The sequence below is a fragment of the Bicyclus anynana genome, chromosome 20 (genome assembly GCF_947172395.1).
Source record: "Bicyclus anynana chromosome 20, ilBicAnyn1.1, whole genome shotgun sequence".
Lineage (NCBI taxonomy): Eukaryota > Metazoa > Arthropoda > Insecta > Lepidoptera > Nymphalidae > Bicyclus > Bicyclus anynana.
The window spans coordinates 7,030,358-7,057,688 of NC_069102.1; the positions used below are offsets into that span (position 1 = coordinate 7,030,358).

At 37.9% G+C, this 27,331-nt stretch overlaps 3 protein-coding genes across 3 annotated transcripts in view; 2 read left to right on the plus strand and 1 right to left on the minus strand.

The window, feature by feature from the left end:
• LOC112045156 (CREB-regulated transcription coactivator 1) overlaps positions 1-11,401 on the plus strand; it is a 44,481-nt gene extending 33,080 nt beyond the window's left edge. Inside the window, exon 13 of the mRNA XM_024081245.2 lies at positions 220-11,401. Within this exon, the coding sequence (XP_023937013.2) occupies positions 220-383 (164 nt within the window). The 3' untranslated portion in view covers positions 384-11,401. The remainder of the gene's footprint in view (positions 1-219) is intronic.
• An 883-nt stretch (positions 11,402-12,284) lies between these two features.
• Positions 12,285-18,050, plus strand: LOC112045190 (uncharacterized). Its single transcript, XM_052887944.1, has 5 exons — positions 12,285-12,304; positions 13,473-13,620; positions 14,252-14,395; positions 15,033-15,155; positions 16,006-18,050. Exons 1-5 carry the CDS (start codon positions 12,285-12,287, stop codon positions 17,914-17,916), a joined length of 2,346 nt encoding a protein of 781 aa, XP_052743904.1. The 3' UTR covers positions 17,917-18,050.
• Positions 18,051-18,749: 699 nt separating this feature from the next.
• LOC112045155 (titin) overlaps positions 18,750-27,331 on the minus strand; it is a 45,474-nt gene continuing 36,892 nt past the window's right edge. The window contains exon 4 of the mRNA XM_024081243.2: positions 18,750-27,290. Coding sequence (XP_023937011.1) covers positions 18,913-27,290 — 8,378 coding nt within the window. The 3' untranslated portion in view covers positions 18,750-18,912. The remainder of the gene's footprint in view (positions 27,291-27,331) is intronic.

Consider the following 27,331-nt stretch of genomic DNA (forward strand, 5'->3'; position numbering starts at 1 on the left):
ATTAAACAGCCATTTAGGCCACGCCCCTGGATACGCTGGTTTCTATACAAAGAATTGAGACTATAAATCTAGTTAACCTCTTATCTTAGCGTTCAAAACACATTATTTGCATTCATGCATAGATTTTGAACTGGGAATTAAGTACTGAGAAGAATTAATATTTTTTTCAAATCATCATATAATAAAATTATCGTTTTATATCATCGTCTTCTTTTACAGATTATTCGGGTGAACTCGACCCGGGTATATTCGGTGGCGAGGAGGCGCAACTGCGCGCGGGCCTCGACCTCGACGATCTGACGCTTCTAGAAGAGCCTAGCGCGCTGCTGCCCGACTCGTCGGTCGAACACGAGTTCCGACTCGATCGGCTCGACCACTTGTAGTAGTGCGTGCCCCCCGTCGCGACCCCCCTCGGCCCCGCCGCGAGCCCTCGGACCCCGGGACAACGAGCCTGACGTAGGGCACGAGGCGTCGAGGTAAGCCTGACGCTGGACACAGGCGATCCTGACGTGCACCTAACGCAAAGCATCGTAGTGAGCTTGACTTAGGCCTCCTAGGTGATTCAGCCGTAGGGCACCGAAGTGATCGTGCCGACTTTAGCCTGGAATGGCTCCGAGGTGAGCGCGACGACTCCCTATACTTCATGACAATTTCTATCGTTTCAAGTCTGAATTAGTGGTTATAAAGGACTCGGTGTAGCCGTCGCCGCTTCGTTTAGTTTATCCAGAGGGGGTGGCAGTAAGTTGACCGGAGATAGGCATCAAGCTCCGCCACGTAGCTCAACTTACCAGGAGAAACTCTCTCTGACTCTCGTCTCGTCTGAAGAAGCCGAAAAAACAACAGAAGGATGCTGATGTCTGAAGAAGCTAATAAAGCTATAGTTTAAGGGTTTATCCAATAAAGCTTAGAGCATTTCGAAACTTGGGCCATATGTTTACCTATGTTTAGAACAACTATAGTATGAAATTTGTCATAATACAACTATAATTTCAAAGTAAAATAAACCTAATGTCCCTCGAGTTAAAGTTGTACTTTGTTTACTGTTTTATTAAACTTTTATTTACGAAACCTTAAGTGACGTATGAAGTTAATATATGTGTAAAAGTGGATTAGGTCAATTTTACTCTGACATTATATTGTTTCATATTTCATTATTGACTTTTTCAGAACACGAAAACTTTATATATCCTTTTGCAAATACAAATGTAAATTTGTTGGCCCGGGCTCTTTGGATAAACCATTTCCCCACACGATAAATATATCCTGCTGCAAACAATTAATATGAAAGTCATTGGAGAAAGAAGTTAAGAGCAAAACCAATAGTGGCTACAGAAAATGCGGACTGCGATTAATACAACGAGAGGACTTTTCCGTTTCTACCACAAACAAGAAGTTTACAAACTGTCTACTGATCTATAGTAATGGAGAAATGAAGTAAAGGCCAGCGCATATCTAGCGAAACGTGGCATGGCACATTTGATACTATTAAACTGTTATTGGCATTATTATATTGCTTGTAAAATACCACGTAGGTGTTAATTAATCTTTGACATTATTTCAACTCGGTTAATAATTGCTTCGTTGCTCCAGTGGTTAGCCTATGTGGTTTCGGACGACGTCCTCTCTCGTCGAGATCGAATACTGGGTTAGTTCATACGATATTTAGTTTTTCCTTCTAAAAAAATTTCAGTTAAAATTCTCTGCCCTGGAAGCTATTCTGTAACGATGTTTTGTATAACTCGTAAGAGCTAGTTTCGAATTCACCTCTATCTTTCTCTTCCTATAGTATCGTGTTAGACAGAGAGAGATAGAGGTGAATTCGAAACTCGCACTAGCGAGTTAAACAAAACATAGTTACAGAATAACCCTGCTGAGTTGGGATGTAACTGGTGATACACCTCCGTGAGTGCGTAAAGCCTACCCGGTCATTTTCATTAATTAACGTCTGATAGTTGTCAATGAATTTACAGTATCATCCCAAGCCCGCCAACCGCATTGGAGAAGGGTGGCTCTAAGTTTCATATCCACTCCTATAAGAAGGGAGGCTGATTCCTGTATTAGACCGTTAAAATAGGCTGATAATGTAAAATATCAATAACAGTTTGATAGAAACATATCACGTGGCGTCTCGCCAAATATGCGCCGGCCCTAAAAGACGAAGACAAAGATAAGTGGGAGCGACGGCGGCGCGATCGTCACACATTCCCAATGTATGCGTGCGCGGACACTGTGTGAACGGTTACGAGTTGAACTGTAACATGTTAAACTGTAACATGTTGAACTGTCACATGTTAAATTGTAACATGTTGAACTGTAACATTATGAGTGCAAGTGTTCATTGTGGTTTTAAATGTTTTACTTGTGTTTTTAATTCGGCGGGATATAGTGGTACGTTGTAGATTTTTAGATTTTTCTAAATGGTGATCGACCGACTCGTCGACTCGATTCGTGTACAGATTATAATAATAATTATTTTTTTTTTTAAATAAGTATTTGTGAATATGTACTCGAATATCATCGGTGAATTCATTTCGGATTGGATACGAAAGTTTCCGCGGGCGATCGCACCGGCATTACCGATCCTGTAAATATAACTCGAAAGTGTTCACTTTATAAAGTTGCATTTAAATATCGCTAATGCTAGCCACACACGGTCCGACATACCGTCATGCCTGCAGCGCTGCCGGCATGACATTCGGTAAAACTCATCGTATGCTTGTCGCGAGATGCATGACGGCACGACTATTACCGGACGTAATTTCGGCAGCGCTGCAGGCATGATGGTGTATCGGACCGTGGTTGGCTAGCTTCACGTCGCATGCTAGTTTACAGCGAACGTGTCGTTTAAACAATCGTTGACGCGATTGGATTTTTTCTAAAAAAAACGTTTTTTAATAATAATAATATCTCTCTCGACTTTTTTATATTCACTGTCGTCTTTCAGCGATTGCTCAAGCGTTGACTGAAACTTTATCCGAATAATTCTTACCCCTAGATAGTTCCACGTTTTACCACAATTTTTAATAATAAAATATTCGTCAGCACACGCTTACCTTACTTGGCATGTCGAATGCTCCGTGTTTTGTATATTGTATTCCAATTTAATGTCTTTGTAAAGGTGCCTTTCCACTAGAACGAAGGTGGAGAAATATAACTTTAGAACTTTGCCATCCAGCATGCTAGCAAAACGCAAAAAAACCTAAATTACTTAAGTAGTAATAAATAGGTGGCATTGCTATCTATACATGAATTTAGTTCTCTTATTTAGGACTCAGCAAATTATACTTTTTTCATTAATTTATTTACTATGCAATACAAATTGCGTTTTATTGAGATTTAGCGGTGTTGTAAACTTGTAAAATAAATCAAAAAAGGCTTTTCGCATATTTAATATTATTGTGATAAATTAATTCAATAAAGCCAAAATTAATGTATTCTCAATTAATCTCTTGAAGTTACGAGATTTTTGAAAATTGCTAACTGCACCGATGATCGGTTCCAAAGATTTAATTTCCATAAATTCAACTCATCTAACGCAAGAATGAGCAATGTGTAGGCACTATTAAAACTTATTAAAATAAGGAAAGAAACGTATACGTGGAAAGACATCTTTAGATTTGTAAATAAAGAGCTGTTAATGAAAAATTTACTACGCTTTTGTCGCAAAACATATCTGTGTAAATGCGTGCGCGTGGTTGCGAGGCTGGGATTGGTCAATTTTATCGATGACGTAACATTCGGCGTCTGTAATTGGTTACATTTTGACAATGTATACAAATTCTGTTTTAAATAATATAAAAGACCAAGAGCTTGCATAGCCAGACACACCTCATTTCATAAAGGTAGAAAGTTTGTCAGCCCATGCTCCTGCTATAGGTAAGTATAGTCGGATGCAATATTTATGACGTCTGCGAAATTAGCTGCGGCCTTTACGCGTAGGTCATACGTCATGCCGCGTGAGGCGACGCCGCCCTCCTACGTTGCCGCTGACACCTAAAATCTTGTATTGCTCGCCTAAAATCTTGTATTTTACGCACGATGTTCTAAAACGTCATAAAGATTGCTTCTTACAGTATCCAATTATGTAGTTTGAACTGTGGTGGCTTTGGAAGGTTTTAAGCCTCCAGCTCTTCAATTATCCAAGTATAAAACGAAATTTTGCTTTTTTCTACAGAATATCATGACAAATCAATTCTATGGTCGCCAGATCATTAGCGTCGTGGCCACTGAAGTCTTAAAATTCGGTCCTTTTCGAAGGGTTGCGGTTCTAAGGGATTGGTGACGTATTTTTCATATTATGCTGAGGAAAATATAAAAAAAAAAAATACGCTTACAACTTGGACGGTTGAGGACCCTTGAGACCTGCTATCTTCCAAAGCCAGCACATTCCAAACTCTATAATTGGCTACGTATGGTAGCCAATTATATACTCGAAATTTACTTAGATGACTTTTTTACACAACAATAATGGCCGACTATGAATCAAAGACAATCAGTAGGGTTGAGAAGTTAACGGCGGGCATCGGAACGATATCAAGTAGGTATCGTTATAACTGAAATACCTAAACTAAAACATCCGTTACTATACTACGTTATCTTAAAAGGGAACGTATAGTAACGTTTGTCGGTTGTGTGCATTTTAAGAAATTAAATATCACGTGTCACAAACGGTGAACGGTGCACGGTTTATGCCTATGGGTACGCGTGGTTAAGAAATGGGGTAATCTTTTTTTATTATTATTATAAATATACTTAAACAATACACATCACTATCTAGCCCCAAAGTAAGCATACAGAGTAGCTTGTGTTATGGGTGCTAAGATAGTTGATATTATAGTATTAATATACAATTATATACTACATATAAATACTTATATACACTCATGCTCATCACACAAATATTTTCCAGTTGTGGGAATCGAACCCACAGCCGTGGATGCAAAAAGCAGGGTCACTACCCACTGCGCCACGCGGCCGTCTCTTTCTTTAATCTTTTGGGGACGTACTAACGTCCAAGATTTGCTTATACTTCAAAAAAGTGTGCACGTACCCACGTACATACTGGGTGTAAGGGACATGATACCGAAAACTGCGTGAAGAGGTTAAATTTAGTTTCCACAACGATATTTTAAATAACAATTACGTGGGAAATGAGAAAATTCAGATTTTGAAAATTTTGAGCACGCAATGTACAGCTAACAATGCGATAACAACGCTCCGCAATCTACTGTGTACGTACGAGTAGGTACGTACGCATCGACAGCAAATCGGCTGGCTACACTTACCTATCTAATACCTATTTTTTATACTTTACAAGTTTTTAACTAGGTACAGGTAATTAACTTACTTCAGGTTGTTTCTCGTTTACGAGACGTTCTGTCGTCATAGTAGGTACAATATTCATGAGTACTGAATTGATTTGATCTAAGCATTTCAAGACTTCTCAGTCAACACACACAAACACACACAATACAAACGACACAATTGTATGAGTATTCGTTACAGAAAATCACTACTAACATAACATAGAACATACACAAAGGTTTTTGAATTTTGGTTTGTTTGTCAACAGACCGCCGAACACGAACTAAAGAAAAAATAGCGTAGCGTCTAGCGAAAGGACCTAAAGTTTCAATATTTTGAAAATACCTATTAACCACGCCGCGCGGCTTAGGTTAGAGAGAGATAGCAATTATTTTCCTCGGCACCGGCGGCGGTCGGCAATACAACGTCGCGCAGTTTGTTTGTGACTTTGTATAGATAGATACCTATTAGTCGTGACCTGCCTATTTGACCTCTTGGAAAACAGCTGATCGCGCGCATTTTGCAAATTAAATTTACATTGCTAGTTTTTGTTAAAATTTTGATTTGACGATTTTTATTAAAAATCGTATTGAGATAATGTTATCCATACCAGTGTTTGAATAATGCTACTATTCGTAAGATATCTTTTACGCTATAGAATAACGTGAGCATATGTATTGTATAACATTTTTATTAAAAAACTATTTTTTAAAATAAAATGATTATAAAATATTTCATTTTCCCATCTTTAAACTAACAACATATCAATTATTAAAGAATCATTCATTATCATTTATCGATAAGTTAACGCTCGATGTTATTTACCCATCCTTGCTTTTCATAGACAATCTAGCGTTACGAAATGTCAAATTGCCGTAATCGTAGTTAAGCTGTGCAAATTAATCTTGTTGTGATTTTGTTTTTCAGAAAATAAATGTGAATAAATCGTAAATTCGGTGTAGTTTTTGGTGTAATTCGTACTGTATGCGTATAATAAAGGATTTAGACACTTTGTTCTTTAGAAATTACGTATAACGTAAGTGAAATATGTGATTTTAGTGACAAGACGGGTTTGTTTTGGTGATAGGACTTCTAAGAAAATTTTTGGTATAGAGTTATTACTTATGGTAGGAGGGTAGTTTGAAAAGCCTTCCTACAATGAGATATGTCTGGCAGGCTCTTTGTCTGTAATTGTTTATAGGATGTTGACGAATATTTGCATTTTCACAGTAGTAGAACTACATCTGATGTTGAAAATTTATAGTTATTAAGTTTCGAAATATTTAGTTGTAAGTAATCAATGTTCTCGCAATGTCCATTCGTGTCGCTTTGTCTAAGATCCGTATTAGAAACGACCTTCACCCATCGACCAAAAAATTTATATTTAGTACGTCAAAAAATATTTTGCGCGTAGGTTGCCTAAAATTTCCTGGCCATTATTATTAATAATAATAAAAAACTTTATTGCCATACTTTATACTAGGCGTACACAATTCAATTTCAATTGTACAAAATAACTATAAAACTAAAAGAAAAACAAAGCGATTTACTACTCGCCTACCTAGTAACATGGCAACTGGCCAGTAGTGATAGTTTGGCCAGGAGTTTTTGAAGCAACCTACTCACAACATATTATTTAACATCCTAATTTTGATATAAAACACTTTTCATCTATTAAACAGATGGGTGAAGGTCGTTTCTAATTCGAATCTTATACTAGCTGGGACGGAGTTTTTCTTAAAACATTTGTATAAATTATATATTAATATTGTGAAATATTGCGAGTACTTTGATGGTATAGTTACGTGTTTTCTTTCTTTTGTTAATGCTCATTTTATTATGTTTTAAGAGTCTAGTCATCAAGTTATATGAGTTTCAAAGGAAATAGAACCTGTTTAGCGCCTCTGTTGGGATCGAAAATGTTCAGTTATATGCAGATTTTATTTGTCTCTGGACAGTGGTTTAAATATCTGAGATGTTTGCGTTGTAAATGTTTGGGTTTGATTATGTTTACAGGATTTCGTTTTTCTGTGAAATATTGAAATACTGTATCTTTAAAAACTTATATTAAAAATTCTGGAAAAAAACTTTATGTTATCAATAAAACAAATGGTAATTTTGTATGGTTAGATGGTAATCCACCAGTTCAGTTCAATTAATCTAATGAGTTGACATCTAAGAAATATCTTATTGATGATACTTAGTACAGTCGTCGAGTATCCACCAAAGAAAAAGAAAAGAAAGAAAAGGAAAAAGAGAACCATCTGAAAATCCCAATTGATGAACAATCGAAAATATAGATATAAAGAAGAGTAAAATTCAAATAAATATAATGGATTTTTTTAAACAATCAAAACCCAAGCATTTATGAGTGAACAAACAGCCACATTTTCAAAAAAAAAAGCCAAATCGTTGAAATATTTTATCGTTCAAGAATTTTGTTCAATTATTGAAGATTTTATAAACTAAAAGAGTATATCTGTTATAACGCAAACATATTATTTCAGTTAATACAGAATTCTCTATGAAGTTTTAATAAACGTTATTGCAATGTAACAGTAAAAAAACAATAAATAAGTATTACGATTTAAATTATGTACTTCGGCAAGTTTATATTAGATGCTATTTATTCATAAAACTAATATTTAAATTTCCCGTAAGAAAATGCGTAGATTCAGATGAATGTGTGGTGTGAACATACATAAAAAAACATACTCATCAACTTGAGACCTCCTTTTTTAAGTCGGTTAAAAATAAGAAATTATTGTATCTAGTATACAATATTTTTTTTTTAACCGTCCGCCATTAAACCTCTTTTATCCAGCCCTTACAGGAGTATCGCTGTTAAAATGGAGTAACTTCTCCCGTTTTCTCAACATTTCCCTTCACTGCTCTGCTCCTATTGATCGTAGCGTGGTTAAAAGTATACTATAACCTGCCCCGGAGTATGAAGAATAATTGTACCAAGTTTCGTTAAAATCCGTCTAATAGTTTTTGTTTCTATAACGAACATAGAAACAGACAGACAAGACGAAAATTTTACTGATTGCATTTTTGGCATCAGTATCGATCACTAATCGCCCCCTGATAGTTATTTTGGAACATGTACAGAATTGACCTCTCTACAGATTTATTATAAGTAGGTATAGAATGGCAATAAAGTTGAGGAATAAAAGGTTAGCTTGGTATGGGCATGCGATGCAGAGGTATGAAAGTCATATTACCAGAAAGATGTTGAAATCGCAAGTGGAACGGACACACGAGGAGAAGGAAGGCCAAAGAAAAAGTAATTGGAATATGCGAAGAGGATATGTGTGTAAAGAGCAGTGGCGTAGCGTGCTTTGGAGGGGCCCTATTTCAAAAATAGTTGGGGGGCCCAATATATGAACGGCAAATCCCGAAAATTCTCTTTAGATTTTCGATTTACCCTAAAACATTTTGGGTCCAATTTCATTTTGTGGTGGAACACAGTGAAATTAGTACCAAAATGTTTGTTGTAACATACGTTGCAAAATGTATTAGATTTCTTTTTTGTTCGAGTGATGAAACATTAAAGTAAACAAAGAAAATGCCTACATTTTTATTTTTCGTATTAAATGAAATGTTTAACCTGGAAAAAATATTGCTTTAATGATTTTAGTAATTACTGAAGGGAAACTTTTTAGGCACTTGTATAAGTGTTTTTTTTTCGGAAAGCAACAGATTAAGTGAAATTGTTGAATATATTTTACTATTTTTTGGTTTCACAGCGTAAAGGACCCCTGTAGTTCAGATTCATTGATACGGTTGACACTGCGGTAGCTACGCACCTAGTAAAGTAGATGATATGATGGTTGACGAATTATAGAAGTGAATGGAAGATATTGACAAATTTGTCGGACCCCATATAAAAATGGTATAAGGAACAGCAGTTTGGATATCAAAACAAAAACTTGGATTGTCGAATACATAATTTAAATCGTAGCAATATATGTTAAATGGCATAACGTTACTTTAAATTAATGTTAATTTTGCTCAGCAAATTAATTATTGGTTCCTTATTTTGTACGTGAACTAAGAAAATATAAAAATATATCACTATTATTTTTGTAAATGTTTCTATGACCGATATATAATATTAAATTGTTACAATTGTGTTGTGTTATTAGCGATTATATATATATATATATATATATATATATATATATATTGCGCACACAAAAAATACCAAAACAGACGGAAAAGCGTATATTATCTATATATTATTATTGTGTTAGGACGAAATTTTATTCTTCTGGACATGATTTACTTGTTAAGTGTATATTTGTTACAATATTGCCTACAATGTTGGTATATTTTGAATATTATTTTATATTCCACCTCTAGAGTGTACTGTATGACAGATGTAGAATGTATAATTGTACTATATTATGTGATAAAGGAGATAAGCACAAGATAAATCATAGTGAAGCCTAATGATGTGTAAGTTTTTATTTCTTTACTTTATAAATAACAATCCGAAGACATTTTCCTTAAGTGTGTTGTGTAGTCCAAATTTTGAGTCGTAAATTTGCAATCGATTGATTTAAAACGATTAAAAATTAAATAGAAGCCAATTTAATTATCAAAATTAGTTCCGGTATATATAAATAAAGAAATCTAGTGGTATAGTTTGGTCGAAAATGGTACAATGATGTGTTCAAGAATAAATGTTTTAAAGTAAAATGTATCTAATTTACCGCAGGTCAGTATCAGAATTACAAAATAACTCAACATATATATTTTCTGATTTAATATTACTGTTATATTTGTACTTATATTTTATTTTATATATGTATTATTTTATTTTATGTATCTATTTTCTGATTTAATATTACTAATTATTACCTATATTTGTAATTCCGAACGCGGTGCTACCCGTATCTGTTCATATTTCTACAAGTATGAACTTTGAGTTTTAACTGGAGCAATTAATTAATTAATAAATTATTTTATTCAGCAGTTGTTACTCGTATAACTGTTCAAAACTGATGAGTTGATTTTTCTTTAAGATATTTATTAAGTTTATTGTCAACATTAACTAAAAATATACCAATTTATGACAAAACATTAATGAATTAAAATGTTGATGTATCATCCTGCTTATTTCCGGATATGGATACGAACAGAATGACTAAGTGTTTTCAATATATTATTTACGTTTAAACGTACACAGAAACAGACGTAGCAGGGGCGAGGGGGATTAATTGCGTTAAAAAAATCAATTAAGATTCGCAGAGAAGAGAAAAGATTTACATGTATAGTACTGCATGTATTATTATCTATAGTTTGGCAAGTTCGTTGATGACACTCCCATGATATGCGGGCGACGGGGGGAAAGGACTGCGCGGGTGTGAAGTGGAGCGCGCGGGGCATCGCTACCCTCCCGGCCCACGCGGACCATCGGGAGTGTTACGAACGAATTTGCCAAGCTATAAGTACATTCCTTTTATTTTATTTTCTTAAACTCCCTCCCATACTGTACCAATCCCTGGTTACGCCTATTTAAACGCATGTGAAACATAAATGTAATTTTGATGCTAACTGTTTGGTAAAAATAATGCATATGTTGTACCCGATATATACAACTTGAAACTATCCACAGATCTGTAAGCGTTATCCATTTTCAAGAGTAACATTGTGAACTGTTACACTAATCAGGTTTATATAACAGATTTGTTTATGATACCCATAAATTTATTTATTGGTTTAATTTAAAGGCATTACCGGATTTTACTAGCGTCTGTTCTAAGTTTCTATAACTTTGTGCGAAGCTTTTACCAAGTATGTTTCGTATTAGCGAACGTTAGTGTCTGTCTGGTTATAAATCAAAAAATCAACGAGACATTTATCTATGTGATTTGTATTTCTATATATAAAATCTTTTATCTATCGTACCGTACGATCTATTTTTATGACATTTAAATGTAAGACATGAATGTTTCTCCTCAAATATGCACAAACTTAATGAATTTGCAGTTGATGTTTCTGTGGTTTGTTTTATTTAAACCAAATAAATGTACATAATAAGTGTGATAGAGATGCAACGGTCTCATTAAAATAAAAATTGTCGTAAGCATTTCATGGTTTTTTTTTCATTATTCGTGTAAGTTGTAGCAAATATTATATAATGATTTATTTATTTTGCTATCATCCGCGAAAAGTTGACGAACCCATGCGACAAAGTCGCCCAGATCCGACAAAATACTCTACGTACGAATTTCACCCCGAATCCGAAGCATCCTCAGGAGATGTTGACTCTACAACGTACAATTGCAAAGTGTCGTTTTCGACCTTTGTTTCGTCTTTTATAGACCAAATGGATACGTAGAGAGTATTTTGTCGGACCTGGGTGACGTTGTCGCATGGGTTCGTCGGCTTTTCGCGGATGATAGCAAAATTAATAAATCGTTATATAATCATGATGATCTTCCGTAAAGTAACGCCTGCTTCTGTCCAATATTGTAGCAAATATCTTAATCTTCATAGGGCAGCGACATAATATCTATACCTAATATAAAAATGAATCTTGAATCTTGCATAAAAAAAGAATTAGCAAAATCGACTCGGTTCTCAAGAACGGCTGAACCGATTTCGCTAATTCTTTTTTTTAGAAATTAGAATATACCGCTCCAGTAGGAATACGGGGATAAAATATAGCCTATAACACGATAAATGTGTCGCTTACTATAATTTGGCGGTCATTTATACCCCCTGGTGCCGTCCCTAGCGGATTTTTTAAGAGGAAAAAGGCTCATTAAACAAATTACAGAAAAAGAACATGCCACTAAAAACCTCTTTTAATATTAAAGAAAAACAAACATGAAGTGTCATATAATATGTGACATTTTGTTAATTGGTAATTTTATTGTCAAGTACAGAAACAGCTAAAGATGCAATTTATCGTAATCTTACTGTTACTGGAATCCCAGGCGTTGCTGATTAACTGCCGATCCCTGAGCATGGTGGAAGGAAACGACAGGTAATTGTGTATAGCGTAGAATATCTAGAAATGGTTTAATTCGTCCATCTGAAACTTTTCCGCAAGATTTATTTTGGAAAATGCGCCAAAGATCTTTTCCTAGTTCCTACTCACCCGTTTAGTATATTTATTTCGGAAAATGCGCCAAAGATCTTTTCCTAGTTCCTCTTCACCCTTTTACTTTTACTATAGTTTGCCAACAGCCAGGCATTTGTAATCTGCATCCTTGTTTTTCCTGGTAAGTGATGATCCAGTCTTAGATGGAAACGAGCTAACTTGTTAGTAGGAGGATGAAAATCCATACCCCTTTCGGTACCTCTTGCCGGTAGGGTGGTAACTAGCCACGGCCGAAGCCTCCCACCAGGTATCTTGAACTTGTACGACGGGTTTAACGCTTCGTTCTTGATAAGCACAACGAAGTAGATAATGAAAAGCCCTTCCAGCTTCCGTTTTCCCTACTTTAGTATCTTAAGTCACGAGTGAATAGACAATTATAGGCAAGCGTCGTCCAGGTTGTATCCTGCTACGAGTAAAACCCTCAATAGCTTAGCGGTAAAGCGGTCGGTCTCATCAACGAGGGGTGGTGGTTTGATCCCGCCCCATGGACTATTATCGTACCCACTCCTAATAGTCTTTCCCGACTAGTTGGGTAATGGGAATATCCATATTTAAATATTATTAAAAAAAATATCTTACCTTTACATCAGGTATAGGTAATTGCAGGCGTGCTGTTCCCAAAATATCTATCTATATTAAACAAAAAATGGGTACCTACCTACGTAGGTTCATGTGTGAAAAAGTCTACACAGAATGCTGTTGCGTACATTTCATAGATGCCAAACCGCATTGCTTACCCTGAGGCCGCAAAGGTACAGCCTTTAGCCAAGTGGCACGTCGATGAAAAATGTATGGGAATGACAGATCTTGATCACGTGACCTGTCGATAGCCAATGTCATTCCCATACATCTTTCTAGTTTTCGAAGTGTTAGCGATCGTAGAAAAAGAATCGACGTGCCACTTGGCTAGGGGGGCTGTATCGGAGGATTCCATTGAATACTATTTGTACGTGTAGGTACCATACCTTGGTTAAAAATCTTAAAATCCTTGTGCACGCCACAGTACCTAAATAGTATAGCGTTTATTCTTAAAAATAAGTTTATGTTAAAGCGAATCAGCGGACGACTACGAGGGCAACGACGCCGATGACGCCACCGCCGATGATTACATTCGCGAGGACCAAGAATCTACTGCAGACGAAGTATTCTTTACTTTACTACCTTCACTTTTAAAAAAAAAATTAAAATCCCAATCGGTCCAATAGTTATAGAGCCTATTCAATATCAGTATCATTAAAATCTGTTATGCTGTTCCAGAGATTAGCCCGGACACACTCATCATCATCATCATCATCAACCGTTATGTATCCACTGCTGGACATATGCCTCTTTTATGAAGCGCCAGTTCCATTTTTTAATTTTGTGCATACAATCGATGCCAGCCACCTTCCGGAGGTGGTCGCTCCACCTAGTGGAGAAGGGCGCCCCAAATTCCGCTTACCGAGAATTCTCTTTAAGGACCATCGATCGTCCGACAGACATGACCAGCACACTGCCACTTCAATGTACTAGCCCTGAGAGCTATGTCAGTTACTTTCCATCTTTGGCAAATCACTTTGTTCCTGATTTTATCCCTCGAAGAGATTGCAAGCATTGATCTCTTCATAGCACTTGTGGACTGTCCGTGCTGTCAGTGTCCACGTTTCGGCACGGTAAGTCATTACAAGTAGACTCACTGGTCAAAGACTTTCGTCTCTAAACATGGCGACGAGAAGACACGGTGAAGTTAACAAAATGCTGTCCACCCCAACTGTGTTCTCCATTCGATCTCCTTCTGAAAGCTATATCAAAATTCACTCTACTTATATCCGAAATCCTAAATAATAAATTAATTGCGTTTGCTCCACTCAGGCTCAACAAAAAAGTGGGAGACACGAAGAGATTGTGAGGGAATCCCGTGAACAAGGTGACTCGCGTGATTTTGAAGGAGCCTCTGATCAACAGTCTTTCCAAAATAAATATAGATATAAAACAGTTAGTATCTTCTTCTAATTATATAAAACTCATGGTTGCAAACTAAACCACTCTGAAAAAGCTGGACCGATTTTTATGATTGTGTGCATCGAGTAGGTTTGAGATGCGGTCAATATTTATTTTTCATACCCCTACATGATAAGCGTGACCCACCCACAAATATGTTCAAGGCAAAAAAAAACGTTTACCGGATCAGCTAGTATTTATAAGAAACTATACTTAATCGTCCTCGACGTCCACTATTGGACATAGACATCCAGCTCCCTGTAACCCAGTTGATATCGCCTGTCCACAGAGGGGGGGCATCGACCAACACGAGGTTTCCGGTAGCCAAACCAGCACTTTGAGATCTCAACGTCAACGCTTTAAAACTGTGCCCTGCCTATTGCTACTGCAGCTTCGCGACTCGCTGAGCTTATTTTTAAGCTTTACTGACCGAATGAAAAAATATTTTTCTTTCTTTCTGACCTACCTATATCAGTGACTTTGGGTTTTCGATTGAAAGTATCAAATAAATACTGCTTGGATGTTCCAGAGATTAGCCCGCACACACAAATCTATCTAAATCTAAATATATATATTATCTAAATCTATCCAAAATCCTAATTTTTAAATTAATTACGTTTGCACTATTTAGGCTCAAGAAAAAAGTGGGAGACAAGAAGAGATGGTGCGGGAATCCCGTGAACAAGGCGACTCGGGTTATTTTGGAGGCTCGTCAGATCAACATTCTAGCCAAGATAAATATAGATATAAAACAGTTAGTATCTTCTTCTAATATATAAAATTCTCGTGTCGCATTGTTTGTTACCAAACGCAACGGCCTTCGAAACAACTGGACCGATTTTTATGATTTTGTGTCAGTGTCTTTGGTTCTGCGGATCTACTCGTTTCTGATTCGAAAAACTCGAGTAGTATAGAAACATAGTTTGCTCAATTGCCCGCTGAATTGAGCGAACTATGTTTCTATACTATTCCAGCCCGCTTTCTTATGAGGCTTATAGTTAGCCACCAAGTCCGCAGGTTATTATATTTTTAACATTTAAATAACTGAATACCTATTTCTCGTTGTCGTTAGAGCTTATCAGTCTTTGACATAATGACATTTTTAGTAGCAACCCGGAGTTGCTGGTATAACAACCAAATCCCTTGGAGTAGTCCGTTACAGATACAAACATAATTAGTAATGCCCTAAGCCCACCAAACCGCATAAGTAAGTCTAAGATCCAAATCTATCTTCTATAACTTATAAGGCGAAAGGCCAGGCCATGTAGTGGGCTATTGAATATGGAATGATGATGATGGAATAATATTCAAGTGACCTTAATGATCTGTTAGATACAGGTCATAGAATTTGAAATAGGGGCCAACTTTAAAGTCCAAGAATTAATTTCAAACAAACAAACTTAATACCTATAGTGCGGAGTATCTTTACAAAATATAATCCTAGATTTATGGGAAATACTCCCGAGCACCTTGTAAATGTCGAGTGCCTGTATATTTAACACGAATTAGTATTCAGCTCTCTGTAAGCACAGAGAGCTGAATACCTCTACAATTTAAGACAAATTATATAACAATACACAAAATTAAGTGGCTTTTTTTTATAGTTTTCAGAAGACAATTTGGGATCTCACGCAGAAAGTGTAGAAAGATCACGTCCTGAACAAACTGATTTAAATGCTGAAAATGAAAAAGACTATCCTGCGGAAAAACAACAACTAATCCGAAATCCACAGCATATAGATGCAAATAATATTCACCTGAACGAATTATATTCTCATTCAAATGTTAATCAAAAGAAGTTACCGCAAAGTGATTTATCCTTAAGCGAAAGATCCGTAAACACCAATCCTGATATCCAATACGGTGAATTGTTATTTAAAATGAAAACCGCTCAGGCGAGCAGACAACAAAATAATTTAGTCGATGAAGCTGGCATACCGTCTAGGTTGATAAAACAGTATAACTTGATGCATTCAAAAAATAGTGAGCAAGAAAATGAAAATACGTTTAATTATGAAAGAGACCGGCGTCATGCTCCTAATATAAAAGATACTGATTCTACGCGGTCACCTAATGACAAAGAAGAAACGAATTTAACAAATGAGAACAGCGAAAATGCTATCCTGAGAAATATTAAAAAAATATCGGAACAAGACTTAGAAGAATTATTGAATTCCCTTCCTGAAGACAAAAAGGCACTCTTGAAAAAAATAATGGATAAAAGAGAAATTACTAAAAAAGCAGGCGCTATTGATGAAAATAGTTATTTGGAAGGAGGACAAGCTGATACAAGTAAACTAGAAGGCGGATATTCCGTTTATTTCACGGAATCTTCTATGACGTCTGATACCTCTGAAACCAGTAAGCAACCTGAAAGTAGCGATAGCATAAGCTCTAAAATTCCTGATAGTGAAAGTGGTTCAAAAGAATCGGGGAGCAAATCTGAAATCATAACTAACACTGAAATTAAAAACGACGAACCAGCCATTGAAAAAGAAAGCGAGATAACAGAAACGGGTTCAAAAAATGATGTTAACATCAATTCAAGTTCCGAAGAATTTTGTAAAACAGAAAACAAACGGGAAACTAATAACAAAGAATTAACCAATGAAAAAATAAGCTTGGAAGATTCAAAAATTCAAGAATATCAATTAGAGGCAAAAGATTCTAATGATTATTTAGGAAATCAAGATGATTTAATAGAGGATTCGAGAATATTTTCTGAGAACGAAAATTGGGCTAATGAGCCTCAAGAAAGCAACGAAAGAGCGAAGAAAAGAGAAATTTCTCAAAACGACCCATTGGTTTTGCAGGAGTGTGTAAAATCATTAGGAGAATCATTTCCAGCTGCCAACTCTTATGAAGATAATATTTTAGAATCCGAAATGGCACCCTTAATTAGAGTAAAGAGAACCGAAAAAGAACATCAGAAAAGTAAACATGATTCATTGCCCACATCTAATGATAATGCACACTTTTCTCCTGGAGTTGAGGGTGAAGATTGTGAAAGTGAAGAGAAAAGCGAACTACATGATTATGGAGTGTTCAATCGTGCATCCAATTCTGTAAGAAAATATCAAGGGGGTAAATCAAATACGGACTCTCTTTTAGGTAGCAGTGACATAGCCTGCCATTTATCACAGTTTAGTAAGAGGAATTTACAATTACACCCACCAGTTGTATCGGAAACACAGGAAAAAGATAAAACTAGTCTTGGTTCAGATACTGATACTGTACTTTCAGGTATAGAGGGAGTTGATGAAAACCTAATGTACAGTAGTGGGTTACTTGGAAAACGGAGTCTTGAAAGCTCTGATATCAAATCGGATAAAACAAACATCAATCGAAGTGGTCGTACAGCAGGTCCAATAAACGTCGACGATGTGTCTGATAACTCCATAAATGTATGTCAATATCAAAACGACGAAGCTTTCGGACCAGTTGCATTGAATTCCGAAGGAGACCTGAGTAGGTATAAAAGAGTAAGACAAGTTGAACAGGATTCCCAAAAATAATTCTTGATAATATTGTAATGTTATTATTTTCATTAATAAAAGTTTAAATATATGATTGTTTATATAAGCATTTTAAGACTGTTTGAGATAATTCATAGATTTAACTAGATTTTATTATTAAATATACATATTATTGCACCATAGAATTTATTATTTTATTCAATTTAAGCTCATCTCGTGTTCATTTTATTTGTCATCATTTTATTTGTTAACATCATGTTGTCCCTTGATACCTAATTAGCTAATGCAAATGTGTTGAAGACGATCGAAGTAGGTATGTTACCCGACCCATATCAACGACTACCTGACATTGCGCGGTTTCCTCCCGTGGTTCCCGTTCCCGTAGGAATATAGGGGTAATATATAGCCTATAGCCTTCCTCGATAAATGGACTATCTAACACTGAAAGAATTTTTCAAATCGGACCAGTAGTTCCTGAGATTAGCGCGTTCAATCAAACAAACAAACAAACAAACTCTTCAGCTTTATAATATTAGTTTAGATTGGCTAAAAGCTTATTTGTCATAATCAGAATTATTATGTATAGGTTTAGGTAGTAAGTATTGATCCTACGGAGGAACATACGTAAATACAAACATACAGACTGTTATATGATAGTGCAATATGACAACTCATATTGGGCTCACTCTTATTATACTCAGATTAATAATATCAGAGAAATGAAACATCCATATTTTTTATAAAAATTTATTACATGGCAATGTTTGACGAACTAAAAATACAATTTAATTGTCATTGTTAAAATCTAAAATAAAATTATTATGCGTTCATAATTTTAATTATTAAAAGGACGTTTAAAAATAAAAGGCACATTACAATATTGCATATCGTAAGACTAGCAATGTTAGCAAGAATGTATCTGTAAAAATATTTCTTATAAAATAAAATTGTTAAATAAGACATACAAATTAATCAAAGCGCCAGTAAATAGGGAATGATATTGTTTAATGTTAGTTTACGAGTACATATTTAATTTTATTGAGACTTTTGTTGAGTCACTTTCGATGTGTAGAATTGGTGCTCACGAGAATCGCGAGTATGTTTGAATGGTGTTCGAGGAGATTCGATCAGAGTAGCTGGACATTTTCCATGAACGTGAGATGTAAATTCACGCTTGTAACTTGTTCCACCATCTCCTAAGCTAAAGTGTGACGTGTTACCATGACGAACGTGTCTTTCAACTCTTTCTACACGTTCATTACGTTCAGTTCGGTCCACTTGGTTGCTCTTAGAAAAGCTACCGTAAGAACGAGCTTCGGAGTGACCGTAAAACTCGCCACCAACTCGAAGATTATCTCGAACAACCACACGTGGTTGGCGTTCTACGGTCATTGTAGATTGACCATCTCTTTTTTCTTGTCGTCGTGTGTCAGTACTTTCGGTGTGTTGCGATATCACAGCCACGTTATCGCGAGTAGAACGATGCATAGAGCTTATGCTTTTTCTATCTGCACTGTGTGTTGAGTTGCTTATGTATTCACCACGTTCGTTTAGATTGGTAATGGCTTTTCTTTGCGCAGCAGCAGTGGAACTTGTTGAATGATGAGCCTCGGTTGTCGACGTAACGCCTTTGCGATGAAGAACAGCGTTAGTGCTCGATGAGTCGGAGACTAAATCTGAAGCTCGTTTGTGGTGGCCCTGGCCAGTGCGCGGTGTGCTCGATGCGATTGGAATATCGCCGCCACCATGCATGGCCCTCTGAAATTCGATGCTTGTTTTTGTAACACTGTCACTTAATTGATTTCTATTTACAGTGTGCGATTGATTTACCGATGATGTTCTTGATATGTTTTGTTCCACATGGCTCGATGACGATATATTAGATGATGACCCCGTAGTACGTTGAACGTGGTGATCGGATGATAGGGCAGTGTGGCGTTGCTGAGAACTTAAGTTTTGATCATGAACAACATGATGCCCAGGTGACATATCCAGCACTTGCTTGTTTTTAACATGCTCACCACTTATATGTTTGTGCGTCTGTCTATCGTTTATAATTTGTTGCTTTGAAGATGTAGTTTGTTCGCTACGACTCGTTTGGGTTGTACTATGCACGTTTTCTTGAGAACGATGATCTGATGATGTATGGCTATGTCGTTGGGTATGAGATTGATTGTCTGAAAAAGATAAATGATGATCGGGCCCATCCACATTACTGTGAGACGCTTCTCTTCTACTAATGGTCTGTTGAGTTAACCGTTCTCTGTTATTGGCATCGCCTCTCTCCTTCACTATAAAAGTAGTATTACTAGAGCTTCGGTCATAATTACTGTCTGTAGAATGGCGCTTGTTTGTGATGTTATTGCTAGTACCATGATCTGAAACGATATTTTCAGTTGTACTTCCAATTTGCTTATAACGCACTCCATTACGATCTTCAGAAAATTTACCAGAAGGACTTCTTGAATCGCTATCACCAATTGTAGTCACTTCAACATTCCTTGTCACGTTTACCCATTTTCCTGCGATTAATTTCTTTTCAGTTATTTGTTTCACTGTTTTATGTGTAGAGGTTGAAGCTGTTCTCACATTTTTAGAGTCAATAATTTTATTCACAGCATTTTTCTCCATAGAATGTCTTGACGTTGAACGATCTGTTACAGCGCGATCTGTTGTATCTTGAATAGAGCGGTCAATCGTTTTCTTTGATGTGGTATTATTATCACTCTGAAATTCACTACGACCGTTAGATGTAGACTGTTGGATATAGGTTCCAGATTGAATATGCTTAGAATCCGCAATTGTAGCACTATGTACACCAATATGTTTAGTCGTGTGTACATGAGACTTTTGCAAATTGCTTTCGTGATGGACGTCAGAAGTAGATTTTGTAATGTACGATTTAATATCACGATCTGATTGAGTTTTTGTTATATCCGTGCGTTTATCTGTAGAAGTAACCTTTGTACCATATCGTGAATCAGATACATGCGTAATACTGTCGACATGTTCATGAGGTCCCCTTTTATCGTCAGCATGACGAGGAACATCACGGTCGCATTTAGAATCAGGTCTAGAACCATCTTTTGTGTGATAATCACCGGGTTTAGTGAGAGGTCCTGGGTGCTCTTTCATATCACCTTTAGGATGTAGGTTGTCTTTAGGTCTTATAGGGCTTGGTCGCTCACTTGATTGCCATTGTGGCCGCTTGGGGTGATCGAAGTCACCCTCCGGTCTAAGATTATCTTTTGGCCGGGTTTGCTCTGTATCTCCTTGTTGCCATTGCGGACGCTTAGGACGATCGAAGGTACCTTCCGGTTTAAGGTTATCTTTCGGTCGGATTTGCTCTGGCGTATAGCCCGGCTGCCATTGTTGACGTTTAGGTTGATCAAAATCACCTTCCGGTCTAAGATTGTCTTTCGGGCGAATTTGCTCCGGTGTCTCCCCTGGTTGCCAATGTTGTTTCTTTGGACGATCAAAATCACCTTCTGGCCTTAGATTATCTTTGAATCGAATTTGCTGTGGCGTATCTCCTGGTTGCCATTCTGGTCGCTTCGGACGATCAAATTCACCTTCAGGTCTTAAATTATCTTTAGGCCGAATTTGTTCTGGCGTATCCCCTGGTTGCCATTGTGGCCGCTTAGGGCGATCGAAGCTACCTTCTGGTTTCAGGTTATCTTTTGGTCGAATTTGTTCTGGGGTATCGCCGGGCTGCCACTGGGGTCGTTTAGAATGATCAAAATCACCTTCCGGTCTAAGATTATCTTTAGGCCGAATTTGCTCTGGTGTTTCGCCTGGTTGCCATTGTGGTCGCTTCGGCCGATCAAATTCTCCTTCCGGCCTCAAATTGTCTTTAGGACGAATTTGCTCTGGTGTATCTCCTGGTTGCCATTGAGGTTTTGTTTGACTTGGCATTTCTTTTGCCCATTTTGGTCTGCCAGTTTTATCGACTTCATCGGTAGAACTTCTGTGTGGTTTACTAGAATAAGGTGACTGTTGCTCTTCAGGAAGATAATCGCGATGGGTATCAGGACCTACGAATGATTTATCAGTTTTGGTGGTGCGATGAATTACGTATCGCGTAGTATCGTCTTGTGTACTTTTAACTGTATCATCTTTATCTATAACCTCTTTTATTACGTACGTCGTTTGCTTCGAAACCGGTGATTTATCCTTTGGATGTTTACTATGATCACCCACAGGAGTTTCGCCGTTTAGCTCTTCCGGCAATTGATCTTGTGGTTCTTTTGGTTGTTTATTGTTAGGATAGTAAGTGATCGCAGATTTCACATCTTTAATTTGTTTGTAGTCATCTCTACGTTTATGATCTTCAAACACACCTTCAATCTTAAGATTATCTTCTCTCCTGGTTAGTTTTACTCTCTGCCCTTTCACTAATCGGTAAGTATCGGAAGTTCGAGTAGTATCCATTTTACCTTCCATTTTAAGATTGTCCTCATGTTTGACTATAGCCATTCTGTCACCAGTTACAACTTTATAATCATTTCTCTGTTTCATATCTATAAATTCACCTTCTATCTTCAGGTTATCTTCTCTTCGGATAATATCAACTCGTTCTATCTTTTGTCTTTGGCGCAAGTCGACATCCCGGTCGATCGTAATATTATCAACATGTTTAAAAGGCTTTCTTTTTTCTGCTGGTTGAGATGGAACAACTTCAGGTTTATAGAATTTACCATCTGGTTTAAGGGTATCTTGTGGTTTGACAACTGGTGCCCTCTCACCTTTAGTAGCACTATAGTCATTGCGAGTTCTTAAATCAATAAATTCACCCTCAGTCCTTAAATTATCTTCATGTTTTTGTATTACTATTCTCTCGGTTTTTTCTATTCGTTTATAATCATCCCTAGAGCGTTGAATGTCAATAACGCCTTCCATTTTTAGGTGATCTTCATGTTTAACAACTTCAGCACGATCACCGCGAGTCGCTGTATAATCAGTACGACGAACAACATTCATATCACCTTCGGGTTTCAGATTGTCTTGTGGTATTCTCTGTACAGGTCTCTCACCGGAAGGAGAAGATTTTGGCTTTTCAGGACGAACAAACTCACCTTCAGGCTTAAGATTATCTTTTGGTTTCTTAACTTCAACCTTTTCCGCTGGACGCCAATCGTCACGTTTTGGCGTATCAATGTCACCCTCTGGCTTCAAATTGTCTTGCGGTTTTTTTGGTGTCTGCCTTTCTGCTGGCTTCCATTCATCTTGTTTAGGTTTCTCGAATTTTCCTTCTGGCTTTAGATTATCCTTTGGTTTCTTTATTTCTGGTTTATCAGCTGGCCGCCATCGTTCTTTCTCAGGTTTTTCAAATTGACCTTCTGGTTTAAGGTTATCTATTGGTTTACGCTGTACTGGGCGTTCGGCAGGTTGCCATTCATCAGGTTTTCGTTGCTCAAAATCACCTTCAGGTCGCAAGTTATCATGCGGTTTCTTTTGTATAGGTCGCTCTGCAGGTCGCCATCTTTCTTTGTCAGGAGTTTCAAATTCTCCTTCAGGTTTCAGATTGTCTTTAGGTTTCTTTTGCTCTGGTCGTTCAGCAGGCCGCCATTTGTCCTTTTCGGGTGTTGTGAATTCACCTTCGGGCTTCAAATTATCCTTTGGTTTCTTTTGCTCTGGTCGTTCTGCAGGTCGCCATCTTTCCTTTTCAGGACTCTCAAAATCACCTTCTGGTTTGAGATTATCTTCAGGTTTCTTTTGTTTAGGCCGTTCAGCAGGTCGCCATCTCTCTTTTTCGGGTGTTTCAAATTCACCTTCGGGCTTCAAATTATCCCTTGGTTTCTTTTGCTCTGGTCTTTCTGCAGGTCGCCATTTTTCTTTTTCAGGACTTTCAAAGTCACCTTCTGGCTTCAGATTATCTTCAGGTTTCTTTTGTTTAGGCCGTTCAGCAGGACGCCATCTCTCTTTTTCGGGAGTTTCAAAATCACCTTCTGGCTTAAGATTGTCTACAGGTTTCTTTTGTTTTGGTCGCTCTGCTGGGCGCCACCTTTGTTTTTCAGGTGTCTCAAACTCACCTTCTGGCTTAAGATTATCTTCTGGTTTTTTCTGTTTAGGACGTTCTGCTGGTTGCCATTCATCTGGCTTACGTTGCTCAAAGTCACCTTCTGGATGCAGATTATCTTCCGGTTTTTTCGCTTTAGGTCGCTCAGCAGGTCGCCATCTTTCTTTGTCAGGTGTCTCAAACTCACCTTCTGGTTTAAGATTGTCTACAGGTTTCTTTTGTTTAGGACGTTCTGCTGGTTGCCATTCATCTGGCTTACGTTGCTCAAAGTCACCTTCTGGGTGCAGATTATCTTCCGGTTTTTTCGCTTTAGGTCGCTCAGCAGGTCGCCATCTTTCTTTGTCAGGTGTCTCAAACTCACCTTCTGGTTTAAGATTGTCTACAGGTTTCTTTTGTTTAGGACGTTCAGCCGGTCGCCATCTTTCTTTTTCAGGAGTCTCAAATTCACCTTCCGGCTTAAGGTTGTCTTGCGGTTTCTTTTGCTTCGGACGTTCTGCTGGTTGCCAGTCATCCGGTTGTCGTTGTTCAAAGTCTCCTTCAGGACGTAAGTTGTCTTCAGGTTTTTTCGCTTTAGGTCGCTCCGCAGGCCGCCATCTATCCTTTTCAGGAGTTTCAAATTCGCCTTCAGGTTTAAGATTGTCTTCCGGTTTCTTTTGTTTTGGTCGCTCTGCTGGGCGCCACCTTTGTTTTTCAGGTGTCTCAAATTCACCTTCTGGCTTAAGGTTATCTTCCGGTTTCTTTTGTTTAGGACGTTCGGCTGGTTGCCACTCATCAGGTTGTCTTTGTTCAAAGTCACCTTCTGGTCGCAAGTTGTCTTCGGGTTTTTTCGCTTTTGGTCGCTCTGCAGGCCTCCATCTTTCTTTTTCTGGTGTTTCAAAATCACCTTCTGGCTTGAGATTGTCTTGGGGTTTCTTTTGCTTGGGACGCTCTGCTGGTTGCCATTCATCAGGTTGACGTTGTTCAAAGTCACCTTCTGGATGCAAATTGTCTTCAGGTTTTTTTGCTTTAGGCCTTTCCGCAGGCCGCCATCTTTCTTTTTCTGGGGTTTCAAATTCACCTTCAGGCTTTAAATTATCTTCAGGCTTCTTTTGTTTAGGACGTTCAGCCGGTCGCCATCTTTCTTTTTCAGGAGTCTCAAATTCACCTTCCGGCTTAAGGTTGTCTTGCGGTTTCTTTTGCTTCGGACGTTCTGCTGGTTGCCAATCATCAGGCTGTCTTTGTTCAAAGTCACCTTCTGGTCGCAAGTTATCTTCGGGTTTTTTCGCTTTTGGCCGCTCTGCTGGTCGCCATCTTTCTTTTTCTGGGGTCTCAAATTCACCTTCTGGTTTAAGATTGTCTTCGGGTTTCTTTTGTGTCGGGCGTTCAGCAGGTCGCCACTGTTCTTTTTCAGGAGTCTCAAATTCACCTTCTGGCTTTAGATTATCCCGTGGTTTCTTCTGCTTGGGACGTTCTGCAGGTTGCCACTCATCGGGTTGTCGTTGTTCAAAGTCACCTTCAGGTCGCAAGTTATCTTCGGGTTTCTTTTGTTTAGGGCGCTCAGCGGGCCTCCATCTTTCTTTTTCAGGAGTTTCAAAATCTCCTTCTGGCTTAAGATTGTCTTGTGGTTTCTTTTGCTTTGGTCGTTCTGCTGGTTGCCACTCATCGGGTTGACGTTGTTCAAAGTCACCTTCAGGTCGCAAATTATCCTCTGGTTTCTTCGCTTTTGGCCTCTCTGCGGGCCGCCATCTTTCTTTTTCTGGAGTTTCAAAATCACCTTCTGGCTTAAGATTATCTTGCGGTTTCTTTTGCTTGGGTCGTTCTGCTGGTTGCCACTCATCTGGTTGACGTTGTTCAAAGTCACCCTCGGGATGTAAATTGTCTTCCGGTTTTTTTGCTTTAGGTCTCTCTGCAGGCCGCCATCGTTCTTTTTCTGGTGTTTCGAATTCACCTTCAGGCTTTAAATTGTCTTCAGGTTTTTTCTGTTTTGGTCGCTCTGCAGGGCGCCATCTTTCTTTTTCAGGGGTTTCAAATTCGCCTTCGGGCTTCAAATTATCCTCTGGTTTCTTTTGTTTAGGACGTTCTGCTGGTTGCCACTCATTAGGTTGTCTTTGTTCAAAATCACCTTCTGGTCGCAAGTTGTCTTCAGGTTTCTTTGCTTTTGGGCGCTCTGCAGGCCGCCATCTTTCTTTTTCTGGAGTCTCAAATTCACCTTCTGGTTTAAGATTGTCTTCAGGTTTCTTTTGTTTCGGGCGCTCAGCAGGTCGCCACTTTTCTTTTTCAGGGGTCTCAAATTCACCTTCTGGCTTTAGATTATCCCGTGGTTTCTTCTGCTTGGGACGTTCTGCAGGTTGCCACTCATCGGGTTGTCGTTGTTCAAAGTCACCTTCAGGTCGCAAGTTATCTTCGGGTTTCTTTTGTTTAGGGCGTTCAGCAGGTCTCCATCTTTCTTTTTCAGGAGTTTCAAAATCACCTTCTGGCTTAAGATTGTCTTGGGGTTTCTTTTGCTTAGGTCGTTCTGCTGGTTGCCACTCATCGGGCTGACGTTGTTCAAAGTCACCTTCTGGGTGTAAATTGTCTTCCGGTTTTTTTGCTTTAGGTCGCTCCGCAGGTCGCCATCTTTCTTTTTCTGGTGTTTCGAATTCTCCTTCAGGCTTTAAATTGTCTTCAGGTTTCTTCTGTTTTGGTCGTTCTGCCGGTTGCCACTTTTCCTTTTTAGGGGTTTCGAATTCGCCTTCGGGCTTAAGATTATCCTCCGGTTTCTTTTGTTTGGGACGTTCTGCCGGTTGCCACTCATCAGGTTGTCGTTGTTCAAAATCTCCTTCTGGTCGCAAGTTATCTTCCGGTTTTTTCGCTTTCGGCCGCTCTGCAGGCCGCCATCTTTCTTTTTCGGGAGTCTCAAATTCACCTTCTGGCTTAAGATTGTCTTCCGGTTTTTTTTGTTTTGGACGTTCCGCTGGGCGCCATTCCTCTAGCTTTGGAGCTTCAAAGTCACCTTCGGGTTTAAGATTATCTTTTGGTTTTCTTATCTCTGGACGTTTCGGTCTTCTTTCTTCATAAGTCTGATATTCTTCTTGGGTAGTTGTTATAGTCTCGACGTCTTCCGTAGAGTAGAATTTTTCAAAGTCTTCTTTTGTCCAAGTTCGACGCCTTTGAGGGCGTTCTACTACTGTTGATTTTTCAGTAAAATCTTTTTGATTAGATGTCACGAAATCTATTTCACCTTCACGTATTAAGTTATCAGTTTTTCTTGTAATCAATTTTGTTCTTTCCATAGTGTCAGTATAGTCTACAAATTCTGACATTGATGTAGTTTCCGTAGTCATATCGCCTTCTATTTTTGTCCACGTATTCCGTCGAACTGCTTTTGGTCTCTCAACAGGTTGTCCAGTAAACTCAGAACGAGTAGTGGTTGTATCTGCAAAAATAATAAAACTTTTAATAATTTAAAGAAGTGTC